The sequence below is a fragment of the Solea solea genome, chromosome 14 (assembly GCF_958295425.1).
Source record: "Solea solea chromosome 14, fSolSol10.1, whole genome shotgun sequence".
Lineage (NCBI taxonomy): Eukaryota > Metazoa > Chordata > Actinopteri > Pleuronectiformes > Soleidae > Solea > Solea solea.
This window is the reverse complement of record NC_081147.1, coordinates 23366684-23381215: the sequence shown is the minus strand read 5'-3', so window position 1 is coordinate 23381215 and position 14532 is coordinate 23366684. Positions and strand designations below refer to the sequence as shown.

General features: G+C 42.1%; 1 protein-coding gene across 3 annotated transcripts in view; it reads left to right on the top strand.

Moving 5' to 3' along the window:
• Positions 1-13349, top strand: part of fam13b (family with sequence similarity 13 member B) — a 53867-nt gene extending 40518 nt beyond the window's left edge. The window contains exons 11-24 of one of the 3 annotated variants that reach the window (XM_058649147.1): positions 613-710; positions 1278-1329; positions 1436-1565; positions 2014-2085; positions 2635-2908; positions 2992-3133; positions 3458-3539; positions 4234-4413; positions 5138-5352; positions 5863-5946; positions 6031-6126; positions 6673-7076; positions 7844-7945; positions 9335-13349. In XM_058649147.1, the coding sequence (XP_058505130.1) occupies positions 613-710; positions 1278-1329; positions 1436-1565; positions 2014-2085; positions 2635-2908; positions 2992-3133; positions 3458-3539; positions 4234-4413; positions 5138-5352; positions 5863-5946; positions 6031-6126; positions 6673-7076; positions 7844-7945; positions 9335-9458 (2055 nt within the window). In that variant the 3' untranslated portion in view covers positions 9459-13349. The remainder of the gene's footprint in view (positions 1-612; positions 711-1277; positions 1330-1435; positions 1566-2013; positions 2086-2634; positions 2909-2991; positions 3134-3457; positions 3540-4233; positions 4414-5137; positions 5353-5862; positions 5947-6030; positions 6127-6672; positions 7077-7843; positions 7946-9334) is intronic. The other 2 variants (XM_058649149.1, XM_058649148.1) reach the window with 2 other exon arrangements.
• The last annotated feature ends 1183 nt before the right edge of the window (positions 13350-14532 follow it).

Sequence of the window (14532 nt, the reverse complement as noted above, 5' to 3'; positions counted from 1 at the left end):
CACATCCACACACACACACACACACACACACACACACACATCATCAATAAACTTGTGCTGCAGAGGCAGCGTGTTTTTGTTGTAACTAATATCTCGTCATGAGGTACTGACGCTGATCAGAGTGACAGAGGTGATGAGCTTAATTCGTCGTATATAATAGGGCTGCCACTCATGACCGTTTTCATTATCGGTTCATTTGTTGATCATTTCTTTCACATTGAATGAATTTGTTGTCTGAAAATGCTGAAAACTGTCACTCAGTCATCCTTAGATATTCAGTTTCCTGTCCTGTAGCAGCAGAGAAAAACTTGTTTCCGTCTCAAAAAGAAAGAACTCAAACTGATTTTTGATCATCAAAAATAGTTATACTGTATATTAATGTAGATTTGGCCTCATTGTTCCCTTTCTTTCTAAGGAATGTTATAGTTTAAAGAAGTGAAAGTATACCCACATGATGTGAAATAAAAAAAAGGGATGTACCAGTTTACGTTGAAGTCCCAGTTCACACATTCTTTATTATCTCTAGCTCGTCGGTACTTTGCTTTGACTCCTGCATTTCATCAGAAATGAGAATTATTTAAAATAGTTGCAGCTGTTGTTTTTCTCTCCCAGGATTCACTGGACTCTAACACCACCGTGGCTGAGAGCTTAGGAATGGATCTGGATGCGGAGGCTGTCAGAGATGCCGAGAACAACATCAACACTGCCAGGTGAGCTTCAGCGCCTGCTTCACAGTCTACTTTCCACCCATGTGTTTACTTTTGTTTTTAGAAAACAACAAGGAACATTGTTCGAGTACATAATCTACGTGTGAACGAGGAGCAGCGATGTTGTCATGAGCTGATCACTTCACGTGATCCAATTTGAAATGCCGTGTCAGCCAGAGCTGTTTTTCCGCCATATTAGATACGGATCTTTGTGATCTCTTTCTGCCTCACATGTGAAAGTCACGCTACATTGTTGTGTCATTTAACGCATCGTACATTTCACCAGTGTTTCCCGTAGGTTGGATAATTTAATTTCTTGTGATTGTGGGTGGAGACTCATGCAGTTCAGAGGGAAAGAGTGTAGTGCAGATTATTGTCTGTGCCGTAACCTTTGACAACAGGATCAAAATTGGCTTGATTTTGCTCAAAGCTAAAGATTTTGGGTTCAGGAATTTATTCTTTAATACATTACACTGTAAAAACAATCAACCCATTTCAAGATTTCAGAGCAAAAACTATTGAAGAAGTATGTCCTGTGTTGTTTACTACTTTCAGTATCTGTCATTTCAGGCAGGACAATCAACCTTGTGAGAACATGGACCAGACTGACACCATAAGCTGTGTAAGATATTACATTTTAACAGTGTCTATCATTATTTATTTGCGTCCATTTTCTGTATTCCTTCAATTCTCTGATTTGTATTCTCTCTCTCTTTCTCTCTCACCAGGACACAGATCCATGCTGCTGTGATCAGAACGCCAACACCAGCGAGACCAACAGGAATCACCTGTTGCCATGCCAACCAAACTCTGGCCAGAACCCCCACCTCCAACTCTTTCCCGACAACCAATGGGACGGTAGGACTCTCTCTCTTGTCTCTGCAAAAAAAAAAAAAACAGCACACGCACACTTTATTTACCGGGAAACCAAAGATGCTCGTTGTTCTTCGACAGACGCGGCGATAAAGAATCAGCAGACCAGTAACAACATGTTGTCTGTTTGATAAAATGTCACTACAGAGATTTGACATTTGTTGACATTTTTTGTAATCATGTCACCAACTGCTGAATGTTGAAAGAAAACTTTGTGAGCTGTCTTTATCCTCCATTTCTCTGTAATTATGTTAAATGTCACACACACACACACACACACTTGTTAGAATGAATGTTGAGTGAATTTGTCAGGAATGATTGACTTCACCGTTCCTCTCCTCTCCTCTGCTGCCTCTCTCTCCCCCCGTTCCTCATTCCTCTTCCTCTTCTTCTTCCCTTTTTATTCCACCTTGTCGTCGTTCATCGAAAACAGCGTCGCCCCCCTCCCATCTCCACCTCCCTCCCATAGATTTCTCATGTATGCACCTGCAAAAAGAAGGCCAAGGTAAGTAGCTTCATGCCTCCCCGACCCTCCACCCATCTACCCATGCTTCTTTTCATCCTGCCTCGTGGTTGCATTAAGGAGACTTAATTAACACATGTTCAGTTTTCAATGTGCTTCTGTGATACTAATGATGAGTAAATCCCTGCATGTAAATGCCATCAGGTGGCAGAAGGACAGTTTCTACTTTCCTCTCTTTGCTCAGCCACTAAGCGGAGTGATCAAGACTACACTTTTACCTTCTTTTGCTTCTAGGTGCCTCACTCATGTAGTATCATCTTTCTGACCCCTCTTTCGTCCATTTATTTCCTCTTTTTTTCCCTCCTCCACTGCTTGGTTTGCATTGTACTGAAAGTAAAGTAAGCGAGTGAAACAGCGTGGAGCAGAAGAAGACAATGAATTTGCTGTCACCCACATCAGCTTTTGTGCCTCTTAGATGTTCACCACCTACTTCACGTGCAAATGAAACGACTAATTCCTCTCCGTGCTGCTTCCCTGAGCTCCGTGGATTGGCTCTGACTGCTCTTCACTCCATTTTTCTTTCTTCTCCAGACCCCATCCCAGCTTACAAATCCTGGCACGATGACAATGAGAGCGGAGAGGCGCAGCTCTCCCCGCTGGCTGGTCGCATGGTTCCTCTCCCCCCACTGCCCCTGGAAGAGGAGGGTGAGGACGAGGATGGGGATGGAGGGCAGGAAGCCTCCCCTTCCTCCTCTCGCTCCCACCATCACCATTTGGCTCGGCGCTTCCTCGACTTTGGCGCGCACAGTGCTCAGCGCTTCCTTCAGCAGGACCCAGACGTCACCTCACCCACCAAAGCGCAGAGGTAAGGACGGGGCGGAGACACCGAGGTCTCTCAGATGGCGTTTGATGTATTTTACTCATACTGGTGTTTCCTCTGTCCCTCAGGCCACGCCGAGCTTCGTTTGGCTCAAAAGAGGCGATGAGAGGAGGAGATGCAGTGACTCACCAACTCACCAAAAAGCTACAGCACCTGAAGAAGAAAATCAAGCAGTTTGAAGAGCAGTTTGAGAAAGAGAGGAACTATAAGGTAAAATGTCCTTGATTGTATTTTTTTTTTTACGTAAGTACTGCTTGTAGCATCTTCCACTAACAAATCCCCAATTTGTCTTGCAAAGGCAGTAAACCTGACATGTTATCACTCGCAGAAATGCAGTGTTTGTTATTGTTGAGAAAACAAGTTTCTTCCAGTGTTTGTTTATAAAATTTGAATTTTAAATCACAAATGAACTCACAAACTGGATCAGATAACCAAGAGTCCACTGAAATGATAATTCAACATTTAGGTGTGAAAACAAGAGCCAACATTTCTGTTGTAAATACTCATACTTCTGTCCCCTCCTCTGCTTCACAGCCCTCTCATGCAGAAAAGGCAGCTAACCCCAAAGTCCTCAAATGGATGACCGACCTCACCAAGATACGGAGGCAAATTAAAGGTAGACTCCACTCTCTCTTACTCCCGTGAATGTGTGTGTGTGTGTGTGTGAGCGAGTGTGTGTTTGTGTGTCAGGGTTAGAGTGTCTGCGTGCCATCCTGTTCCTTGTTGGACAGCTTGACCCTCCCCACTCGTAACCTTTGACCTGTGTAATAACATTGCATGTATGCTGGATTAACACACGCAAGCAGACATGCATATGCCAGGGGTTGACGTGGCTTTCATAAGCGTGGCTCCCACCCCCCAGTGTGCTGGTGCGTCCTTGTAAACCCACATTCATTACCTGAGGAGAGTTCGGTGAGATGAAACTGTGGGAATAAGTCATTAGGAAAAGAAATAGCTTTTTTTTTTTCTTTTTCTTTATTTTTTCGCACTTTGGTAATCTGATTTTCATTCTTACGAATTTATTCTAAGCATGAAATAGAAGCCAAACAAATCCGAGTCAATGTGTACAGTTTGTGTAGGACAATCCCATTGTTTCATCACACAGAACAAACCCCATGACACTCGTCCACCTCGTCTCTGCGAGGTGACGGCTCTCCTTTGTGGAGAACAGAGTGGCCGAAAACATTTCTCTCACTGTTTCAAATCGAAATTGAAAAACAACAATAACGCAAGCATCCACTTTCCTCCCTCCTCCTCCTCCTATCGGCCAACGACCGATTGATTGATTGACTGACTGATCGGCCAACCAGGACGCCAGCACCACCTTTTACCCAGAAGCACGCTGAGGCACCAGGCTTTGCTCCATTCACACAGACGCCACCATGCTCCCTCCTCCCCTTCCTCCTCCTCTTTCTGCTCTCCTCCCCATCACACACTCACCCCCCCGCGCCACCCCTACTCAGGCCTGAACTGTAGACCGTTTCACCTCAGTAAGTACCAACCCCTCAGTAAGTAGACCTTACATACACTCCTGACAGTAACCCTGAGGAGGCATTGTGAGAGCATCTTGCTTCTTTGTTTTCATGTGTTTGGTGTGGAAAGAGCATGTTGTCACTGAATGTTTACATAGACGACAAAATGGGGAAATACCCGGAGGGACGTGTGTTGATAAATTCACGTTTAGATTGACCGAGTGCAAAAAAACAACACCACGTGGTTCAGATTTGTTTGTTTGGTATTTATCTGAATCTGAGTTAATTAAACGTTTTTAGGCTCATGGCAAGTATGTGTAATCCTTAGATTGTTTCAGTGGCGTTTGAACAGTATGATTGTGAACTGCTGTAATGTACAGGGTATTGTTTTGCTTGACGTCCTTGGGCTTTTACTTGGCGTGTTTTTGTTTTCCGAGTGTGTGCGCGCGTTAGTGTGTGCGTGTGTGTTTTCTAAGCATGCCGGTTTTTTCTTCATGATTGTGAGGTGCTCACCTTTCACCACCTGCAGCTGTCTCTTTACCTCCCGCGTGTCTGATCATTCAGTCAAGGATGTTCTATGTGAAGACTTGAGGTTTCATCATCCTTATTTTCTTCAACCACATTTTCCAGTGCTGGTTCTTCCATTTACGCCACGTCACACCCTCTGTCTCCTCCACCGTCTGTTGTTTTTGTTTTTTTTCTTGGTGCCCCTGTCTTACTCACGTTAACCCTCCATCCTCAGACGCCAAACACCGCGCAGAGAGCGAGCTGGGCCCTCAGACTCGTCCTCGGAGCAACACTTTGCCCAAAAGCTTTGGCTCCACACTGGATCAAGGTGCCCACGACGCAGTGGGGGAGGTCAAGGGTTCACACCCCACCAGGGAGGAAACACTGGAGTTAATACAACGCAGAGTCAAAGGGAAGAAGCAGGAGGACGGCTGGCCTGATGATATCAAGGTGAACTGTTACCAGTGTTGTAATTTTAATTAACCCTTTTATGTAAACATTAGCATTTGCATAACCTTACACAGTCAAAAACTAAATTGCTCCTCCTTAGTCCAAGCAGGTGATGGATTTCTAATAGTCATTTTGACCGATTGTTTCTGGCAAAAGGCAATAGTAAAGATAGTAAAGATGGTAAATTCGCCTCAGGGTCGTGTCGTGTTGGTAACCATCCCTATCCTCAGGTGTTCAATTACTTGATTAGCTACAAGAATCCATGTGCTAATTAAAGACACAAGTGTGAGTTGTGAGCAGGAGAGTGTTTTTTTGTGTTGCAACGTTTAGAAAATGGAAAAATTAGATATAACAGCATCAATGACGGGAAGAATAGGCTGCATGTCAGTTTCAAGGGCAAAGTAAGATGAGACGAGACATTTCATTGTTTAGAACTCCTCGGCTCAGCGACGCAAAAGTAAATATATCTGTATTAACCAACAGTGTCTGTCTTTCTGTCTGTGTGTGTAGAAGATGACAAAGGAGCAGTTGTCCTGTGAGAAAACTGTCCTGCAGAAGAACCTGCTGCACTACGAAGGCCTGCACGGGCGACCGGTAACTTCCAAACCAAACGAAACAATTTATCTGGAACCCAAACTATTTCAAACATTTCTCTAACTTTAGCTCTTTGTCTCTCAGGTGACTAGAGAGGAGCGTCAGGTGGTGAAGCCTCTCTACGATCGCTACAGATTGGTCAAGCAGATGCTCACCAGAGTCAGCATCACGCCTATCACAGTACGTACACATGAACGCACGGTTATATTTGTACAATAAGTCAATAACTCAAATGTAGACTTTAAGTGTCATTAAATTCATACAAAACACTTGTGTAAATACAGTAGTTTCCAAGTATTGACTTAACATGAGTAGTTTGTGCTGCAGTCCATTTTTTTAAAACTTTATTGAATGAAGTGGATGAATTAGACTTAGTTTTAGTTAGGTTGTCTCAAAGGGCCAGTGTGTATTTACAAGTGTTTATTGGAGGAAATTGAATTACTACACGTTATTTCTAAGATAAATCTTGTACATAAATGTGTGTGTGTGCATTTCACGTTTTAAAGTAGAAACTTACTATTCAAACCAAGAAAGGGGACATATGTGAAGTTTCCTGGCACTTGTGAAAGGGGACCATTAGATGTCACCATTTCTTACACTGTGAACCTTTAAAACTGGATAATGACGCAATACCTAATCAACATGAGAAAACCTAAAGAAAATAGTCACTCACATAGTGTTGTTGCTGCATTTTAAACCTGTGTAAATAACCACCCCCCACCTCAGGTGTCCCCCTCCAGCAAGAGGCGGACTCAGACCCTGCAGCCAATCATAGAAGGTGAAACAGCTCATTTCTGGGAGGAGATCAAAGAGGAGGAGGAGGACGAGCAGAAAAGCGGCAGCAGCAGCAGTGGTGGTGGTGGAGTAGGAGGAGGAGAGGAAGAGGACAAGGAGGAGGAGGAGAGGGTTGAGGACGAAGAGGAGGAGGAGGAAGAGGACGAAGAGAGCAGCGGTGGGGAAATGCAGAGCCCCGACGTCATCATGGCCGTGGACCTCGTGTCCCCGGCCAACAGGCAAGGGAGGAGCCAGACCCAAACTGACAGCGACTGTTCAATGAGAGCCAAGCTAGAGGAGGGGTCGGGGAGGCTGGCGCTGGACCTGCGACTCTCGAGCTCCAACGCTTCATCCATGTAAGAGCAAGAGACACACACACTAACATCGAATTCTTAACATGTATATGTGCAGGACAAATCTCTCCCATCGGTCTAGTTTGACTTGTTTTAGTTGTGCATATCTGATAATTACAGCTCAACCATCACAGTGAACGAAGTAAAGGAGAGTCCTCTTGTTTATCTACTGGACAAATTGAATTTCTGACAGAAGCAGAGAATGTAAATGAAATCAAGGGCGATGCAAGCAGTCGTGTGCAGAACAGGCGGCTTGTTTGTTTCTTTGACTGTAAAATTCCCCATGCAAATCATGACAGACGGCTCCTGTCTTTACTGTCACTCAAATGAGTTAAGGTATCACAGATGGCGAGTGAACACTGAAAGTGTAGTTATTTTCAATTGAAGTAGACACGTCACTTATTAGATTTCAGTTCTATCCTCATGCTTCTATGGTGACAGGCTTTTTTAAAAGAGATTATTACTATTTCAGTAGATGTCAGCAGTGTGGAATATTTGATGTCTGATTAAAGAATGTCAGTCGTGTTTTTAGTAAAGAGCCGCTAAGTAGACCCAGATTGTGGTTCATACCAAGTCCTTCAAATATCACAATGTAATCCATGGAATGTTTAAGTCAGATTATTGGTGTCCCCTGATGATAGCACTGCAACAGGACAAATTACAGTTTAATGTGTTACACGTGTGTGAGCTCACAGCAGAAGTCAGTGACGTGATGTAATATTTACAGATTTCCATCTGTAGTCTAACTGTGTCGTGTCTTTGTCCTCTAGGCCAGAGCTGCTGGAACAGCTGTGGAAGGCCAGAGCAGAGAAGAAGAAAATGAGGAAGACCATCAGAGAGTTTGAGGAAGATTTCTATCAGCATAACGGAAGGTAGGTGTGAGAGCGACACTTGGCGCATACACATCAAAAGTAGACGTATGTCCATTGTTGTATCATGAGGGAACAGAAATGGGATCGCAAGCAGTCCGAAAACAATTAAGCGCTTGTAAATAGTAATGTTATAGGCTTATGTAATGTTGTTGAAAAGGTGCTCTACAAATAAAGTAGCCTTGAACTTGAGCCTTGGAGTTAGAGAAACAAAGACGTTTACAGAGAAGTGCGACGCTGTATTTGTTGGGTTTCTAATCGCCCAGCTCACGACCACAGGCTTACTTTGAGTCGTTCATATTAGAAGAGTCATTATTATGACTCTGTGTTACGACCAGGTCTAGGGACCTCTGGTGTAGGACCAATCAGCTCCCATGATCCACCTAGACTCAGTCAAACATGCACACCTGCAAGCCATCTCACACTCACACGCAGACAAGGAGAAAAGCAAGCATGCCCGTGGGGTTTCAACAATTTGCGTCTCGTATACATTACATTTAAGTATTTTAGCAGACACTTTAATTCAAAGCAACAAACCAGACAGCAACATAGAAGAAGTCTTGGAAATAAATCCACTAGCTAGGAGCAGTGGAGTGGATCCGAGAGCTACCCTGTTGTGGTAGCGCTCGGTATGTCTTTCCACCAGCGTGGAACGACACAGGAAAAGAGTCTGGATTGTCTTTTGCGGGGTTCTGGCACAGCCAGACCACAAACCTTTGATGAATGGAGTCGTCGAGGGGTAACGCAAGCCTTTAGGAGAGCATCGAAGAAGGTGGTGGCAGACCCATGAGGCACTTAGCTAGTGTCATTGTTCTGAAGTTGAAGCATGTAGCCAAGGGTTAGCCAGTGGAGCTCGATGAACAGAGGGCTGACATGTGGTCTTGCAGGCTGATCGGAGGCCATCTGTGTTGGGTTCACAGCACAGGGTTAGCAGGGTGTAGCAGTAGTGGAGGTGGGAGATGTTAGGTATGGTGTACCTGTGAAGGGCATCCCTCCCGGAAGGAGCCCGAGTTAGCCCTGCGGCCAGGGCGTCCAGTGCTCGGTGGACATGCACAGGTAGACATGCCGGTCTTTACCCTCTACGGTCTTCACGCGACTAGGGCTGCACGCGGGGCTGACGCTTTCGCTGACGCTCCAGTCTGCACCCCTCTTTTCACCAGTGCTATGCATTGCACGCGCCTGTTCTGGCGTTAGGTGATTGCAATCACTGATGCCTTTCAGGTGTGTCAGGGCAGGGACCACCCCCACACATTGCAGCTACCAAAGAGGCCTATGCCAGCACACACTCATCAAGGCCCTTTCCTGTAACTTCCTTTGTAACGTCACTGTTAGGAAAACTCCACCTGTGATGTGGCTCAAAACTGACAATCTCTCTCTCCTTTTCGGATACAGAAATGTTCAGAAAGAGGACAGGGTGCCCATGCTGGAGGAGTACAGAGAGTACAAGAGAATCAAGGCCAAACTCCGCCTCCTGGAAGTCCTAATCAGCAAACAGGATTCCTCCAAATCCATCTAGCCCCGCCCCCACCCGACACAATCACTCACCGCAGCGAGGAACCGCCCCAGGATTTTCCATCACTGACTACACGGAGACGAGTTTAAGACGCCTGCAGTCACGTCACGGACAAAAACGCGTCCAGAGCGACAGTGTCGCCGAGAGGTCGAGGTGCATTTTAGGGACTTTGGCATGTAACCTGTGAAGTTAGCATTTCTCAGACTGCAGTCCAACACTGGCTGTTGACAGCATAGGTGTTAGAACAAAGAATAAATACAATTAGGAAGCCTCCGTATTTCGTTTCTTTAGACTTCAAGTCTACAAAAACGAGCCGAGAGCCTGAAGTAAGTGAGACGCAAAATGACATTTAGTCATTTCTCCATGTCGTGACTGCAGCGCCACCTTCAGTGCAACCTCACAATCAGCCAGTCTGTGCTGCCTCGTCTCATTCTCGAAACCACAGAGAAAAATCTGCATCAACACTGTTTCTTGGTTTGTCTTCATCAGACTATTCGCGTCTCACGTCCTCGTCTGGAGGAAACTAAACTTATTTTTTTTTCTGATTTTGAACATTTCACACACACTCTTCACTTAAGACACGCGTGTTTGTTTGGGACAATTCTTTCACGGAGTCACGATTTTAAAAACACAAAAGGAGGCCATTGATTTCTTTTTTTTTGACTGAAGATTGAATGTCTTCACATCCCGAACACTTCAGACTGATTTTAAATTAATTTAAAACGCATGTTTTTTGCGTGTTTTATTGTAAAAAAAAAAAAAAATCCTACTAAAAAAACCAAACCATATACACAAGTACGTTTGTTTGTTTGTTTGTTTGTTTGTTTGTTTAAGAGACACTGCTGTTTATGTTGAAGGAAAAATCTGTCGCATTCTACAAAAAGGGAAGAAAAAAAAGTGTTTGGACTCCCAGTGTGATTCTCATTCTCAGCATTTTGTTTCTGACGGGCAGAAACACAACTTTTACTTCCTTTCTTCAGAGTTATCTTTTTTACGTCATATCCTTGTGATTTAGAGATTTCTGACGGGATCTAAAAAGGATTAATACGACAAGAGTTGGCTTTTCCGCGCATGTTTTCGCTTCTTTTTTCACCCGCCTGAGACAGTGACATTTTTACAACATGGAGATTGAGTTTTTTTGCTTTAAACACAAAACAAAAGGTTGTATAATTAATTGGAATGGAATACAGGCAGCGTTCACTGTCAGCACTGATTTTAAAACATCTGTGGATGTCTTTGACTGGAAGCATTAGAGAGAAAGAGACGAGGACGTTTCACAGAGGTGTTACTCTCGAGTTTTGTTTTTCCTGCTGGCAGGTAAAAAGGTGACGAAGATGAAGAGTCCATTTTGAGGGTTTGCTACATGCCAATGACTTTGTCCTCTGCGGTGTCATTACTTCAAACGCGGGACAAAGACATTTCCAACTGTAGCTTAATTTGGCTTTGGGAAGGGTTACGTTAATTAAGTGGCTAAAGTCTGATTGTCAGAACCTTGGTGGCTGATTTGATCGTCGCGTTGTAGCCGCTGAAACATACACACAAAAATGTGCTTTTCTTACTGTATCCATGGACGTTTATCGGCGAGCTTCAGCAGCCATGGGGGGGGGGGGGGGGCGTAAGCGTATGTTTGTCGGCATGGAAACAAACAGAGGTCATTTGAGTTAAATGTTATTTGCACAGCGTTCACAGAATGCAGCCCTTTTCATTTTGGTTCTTTTTTTCATTTTTAGTTCTAAAAATGAAGCACTACTTCTATATAAATATAAATATATATATATACTGTACATAAAAGAAAAAAGTAAACATACACACACACACCCGAAGGAATGAATGTCAGAAATGTTTAAATTATTTCAAACATTACGTTTGGCCCCCTTTGGTTTAATTATATATTTGTGATGCCCTGAAAATGTTTCTCTTTTTTAATCATTATAAATACTGCTATTACTTAACCATAACCCATGACTTTTTGTGTGATAATGAGGATAATAAGAATATTAATCCTGTTGTATTTACTTACTAACTGTAAAAAAAACAAAAAAAATTACAGCTGTTGAAGTTAGTCTGGCACTGTGTGTGTGTGTGTGTGTGTGCGCGTGTGTGGCTAATCAAACACGCTCTATTTCTGATTTATTTTTGTTGCTCTTTGTAAGACAAAAAAAAAGTTCTAAAACTAACAGAGCTGTAGTGAGCTTGCATGGCAAATGAGAACATACTAGTGCAAAATAACACATGTCATATTATGTCATTGTCACACGTGTCACAGTGCAGTAACAATAAGGGACGGCTTTGATTGTTTCGTTTTAAAAGTCAATGATTGCACTGATTAAAATACACCAGTCTTATTACCACTAGGTGGCAGCAGCAAGCATTTTTGTTTTGTGACTGCATGTGGGTGGTTTGAAGCTGCTCCTCTAAAATCAACTCGCTTTGGGAGCCTCCAACGTGATTACAATTTACCAGGATCATTGAATGCATCACACGTGCTGTGAACTGCAATTATGTTTCGCAATATGACGCCCGTCATTCTCTTTTGATCCACATGGTTTTAGTGATTGCTGTGTGATATTTGTGTATAGATCAGGACAATATTTTATCTAAAAATGGTAATTTGACGCACAAGACATAATCTGAACCCTGCGTTACTTTCACAAAATGCGCTGCTGCAATTTCGAATATTGACTAATGATCCGGCGATTAATCAAAAAGCAGTTTTGCTTGAAATGTCCATCCCGAGTAACAATAATACAGTCAAAGGTATGGGAGGGAAATTTGAAACTATCTCAACTCTAACTTCCAGCGTGGTAATAACAACGTAATAATGTTGTAATAAAGATAATATTACAGTCGTAAAAACGTAGGTAAACGCTTCTTAAAAGACAATTAGAATGCGAATTAAAGTTGAAATTTAACTTATTATGTTCTACTAACTTGTCATTACTAAGCTGTTACTTGCTCATTTCTATAGAAATGACGCGTTTTTACCGTAATGTTACGTGTTATGTTGTTTTTGTTACTGCACTGTGATGTTAAAGTGTCACCATTGTTGTGTTATTTGTGCCATGAAGAAGCAGCAATAATAAAACTGTGTGGAGGTTTTTAAAAAAGAAAGTGTCGGGTCACAATGACTTTCATCAATGTTTTAGGTGCTTTCCTTTCACATTTTAACACACACACACACACACACACTCTGTTTTTACCACTCGTCAGCGCCACTGAAAATAACCAAAACTACACAACAAAACAGGTGAAGAGGGACTGAAAAGCCAATGACGTATCAATGTGTTGTATCTCAAAACATTCCAAGTTTTTATCGCCACCGTTTCAAAAAGAAAAGTGGAAGCATCATCTGCAGATTTTGTTTTCATTGGCACGTCAGTCAGTCAGTCAGTTGCTCGCGACATAACAGTAAAACTGTAAACATGTATTCTGTTTAGGTCGGTGTGAAGATTTTTTTTTTTTTTTAAATCACACTTACCCCGCCTGACGTACACGGATGTTTCTCACATGCAAACACGCACACACAAACACTGTGTGGAGTTCACAGCAGAGGTCACTGTCAATGAGGTCGGCTCCTCCTCCTCCTGGAAGAAAAAAGCAGACACTTTCAATATTAGTGTTTTTTAAGTCTGTGGTGTGATTTTTCTGAGAAAATGCAGACTTCAATATTAGTCAGAGTTGAATTAAGTGAAGTTGACACTGATTTTTGCTGTGTTTTCCTCCTCCATGTGTGTTTTATCACAATAATATATTGTATGTACTGTGTGTGTAAATGTTTTCATACTTTGTGAATGTTGTTCTCTTATTTCTTCATTAACAAAACGGATGAGAAAATACAATCATTAACAGACATTTACACATGAAAATAAAAACGACGACAAGCTTGCCACATCACTTCTCCTCGTTCTAATTTTAGTCATTGTTTTAAAATAAATGGAGGGTTCAACTAAAAGTGTTTGTCTTTTGGACGGTTGATTCAGAGAGAAACAAACATGAAGATGTCACCCTGCTTTGGAGAAACTTTTTACTATCTACAAACACTCAGATCTATAAAAACTTTAACTTAATTAAAATAAATTAATAAAGTACATACACCAATACTTTTTTTTATCTATTCTGTTCTTAAAAATTGTTAATTCGTTCACTTTGTCTTATCCTGGACAGACTGTTTCACGAACATACCTTCATTTCATTTACTGTTCAACTCATTAATTAAAAATAATTAAAGGCTTTAATATCAGTACATTTCACAACAAAGTCCCATAAAATGCCTATATATAAAGTCTATATATATATATATACACATACATACATACATATATATACACGTAAACTGCGTTATGACATGAATATTTTTACCGTTTGGAAACAGGAAACAGGAAACGTACTAAATACAGTTGTAGGCAGGTGTCGCCCTCTGGTGGACATTATAATAGTTACAGAAAGTACAACCCTGTTGTAGTTGTTGCATAAATTAAAAGACGGAGGAAAAGTGACTCCTCAAAAGCAAACACTTGATCAAACCTGATTACAACTACAGTAAAAAAAAAAATACAATCTTCATTTAACGAGTTTAATGAGTTGAAACTCACCCGCTGCTGCCGTTGCTCCACGTCGTCCACGGTTCTGTTGAATTATTCCCGAAAGATTTTCATTTCATTTCCAAAAAAACTACTTTTTCGGGTTGAAATGATATATAAAATGTTTTTAAATCAACTGACAATCTAAAAAAAACGAGGTTTCTCCCTTGAACCAAAGCTCGAAAAAATAAAAACTAACCGGGCGAGTTGCTCGTTACTGTGATGAACCTGTCAATCACACGTCAGAGACCACGCCCACACGAGTGGTTTAAAGTCGTAGTTACACATTTCTATACACAGTATAAACACTATGTAGACCAGTGGTCAGCATTTGCTGGCTTTGACTCTGAATTTTAATAAAATAACATTATTTAAAACACAAGCCATACTGAGGATAAATCCATGATCTTTTTTTACTTTTTTTAAAAACTGGAATATACCTTTTTTTTGCACTTAAATCATATGAAATCAAAACAGCACACGCAGCCTGTAAATTG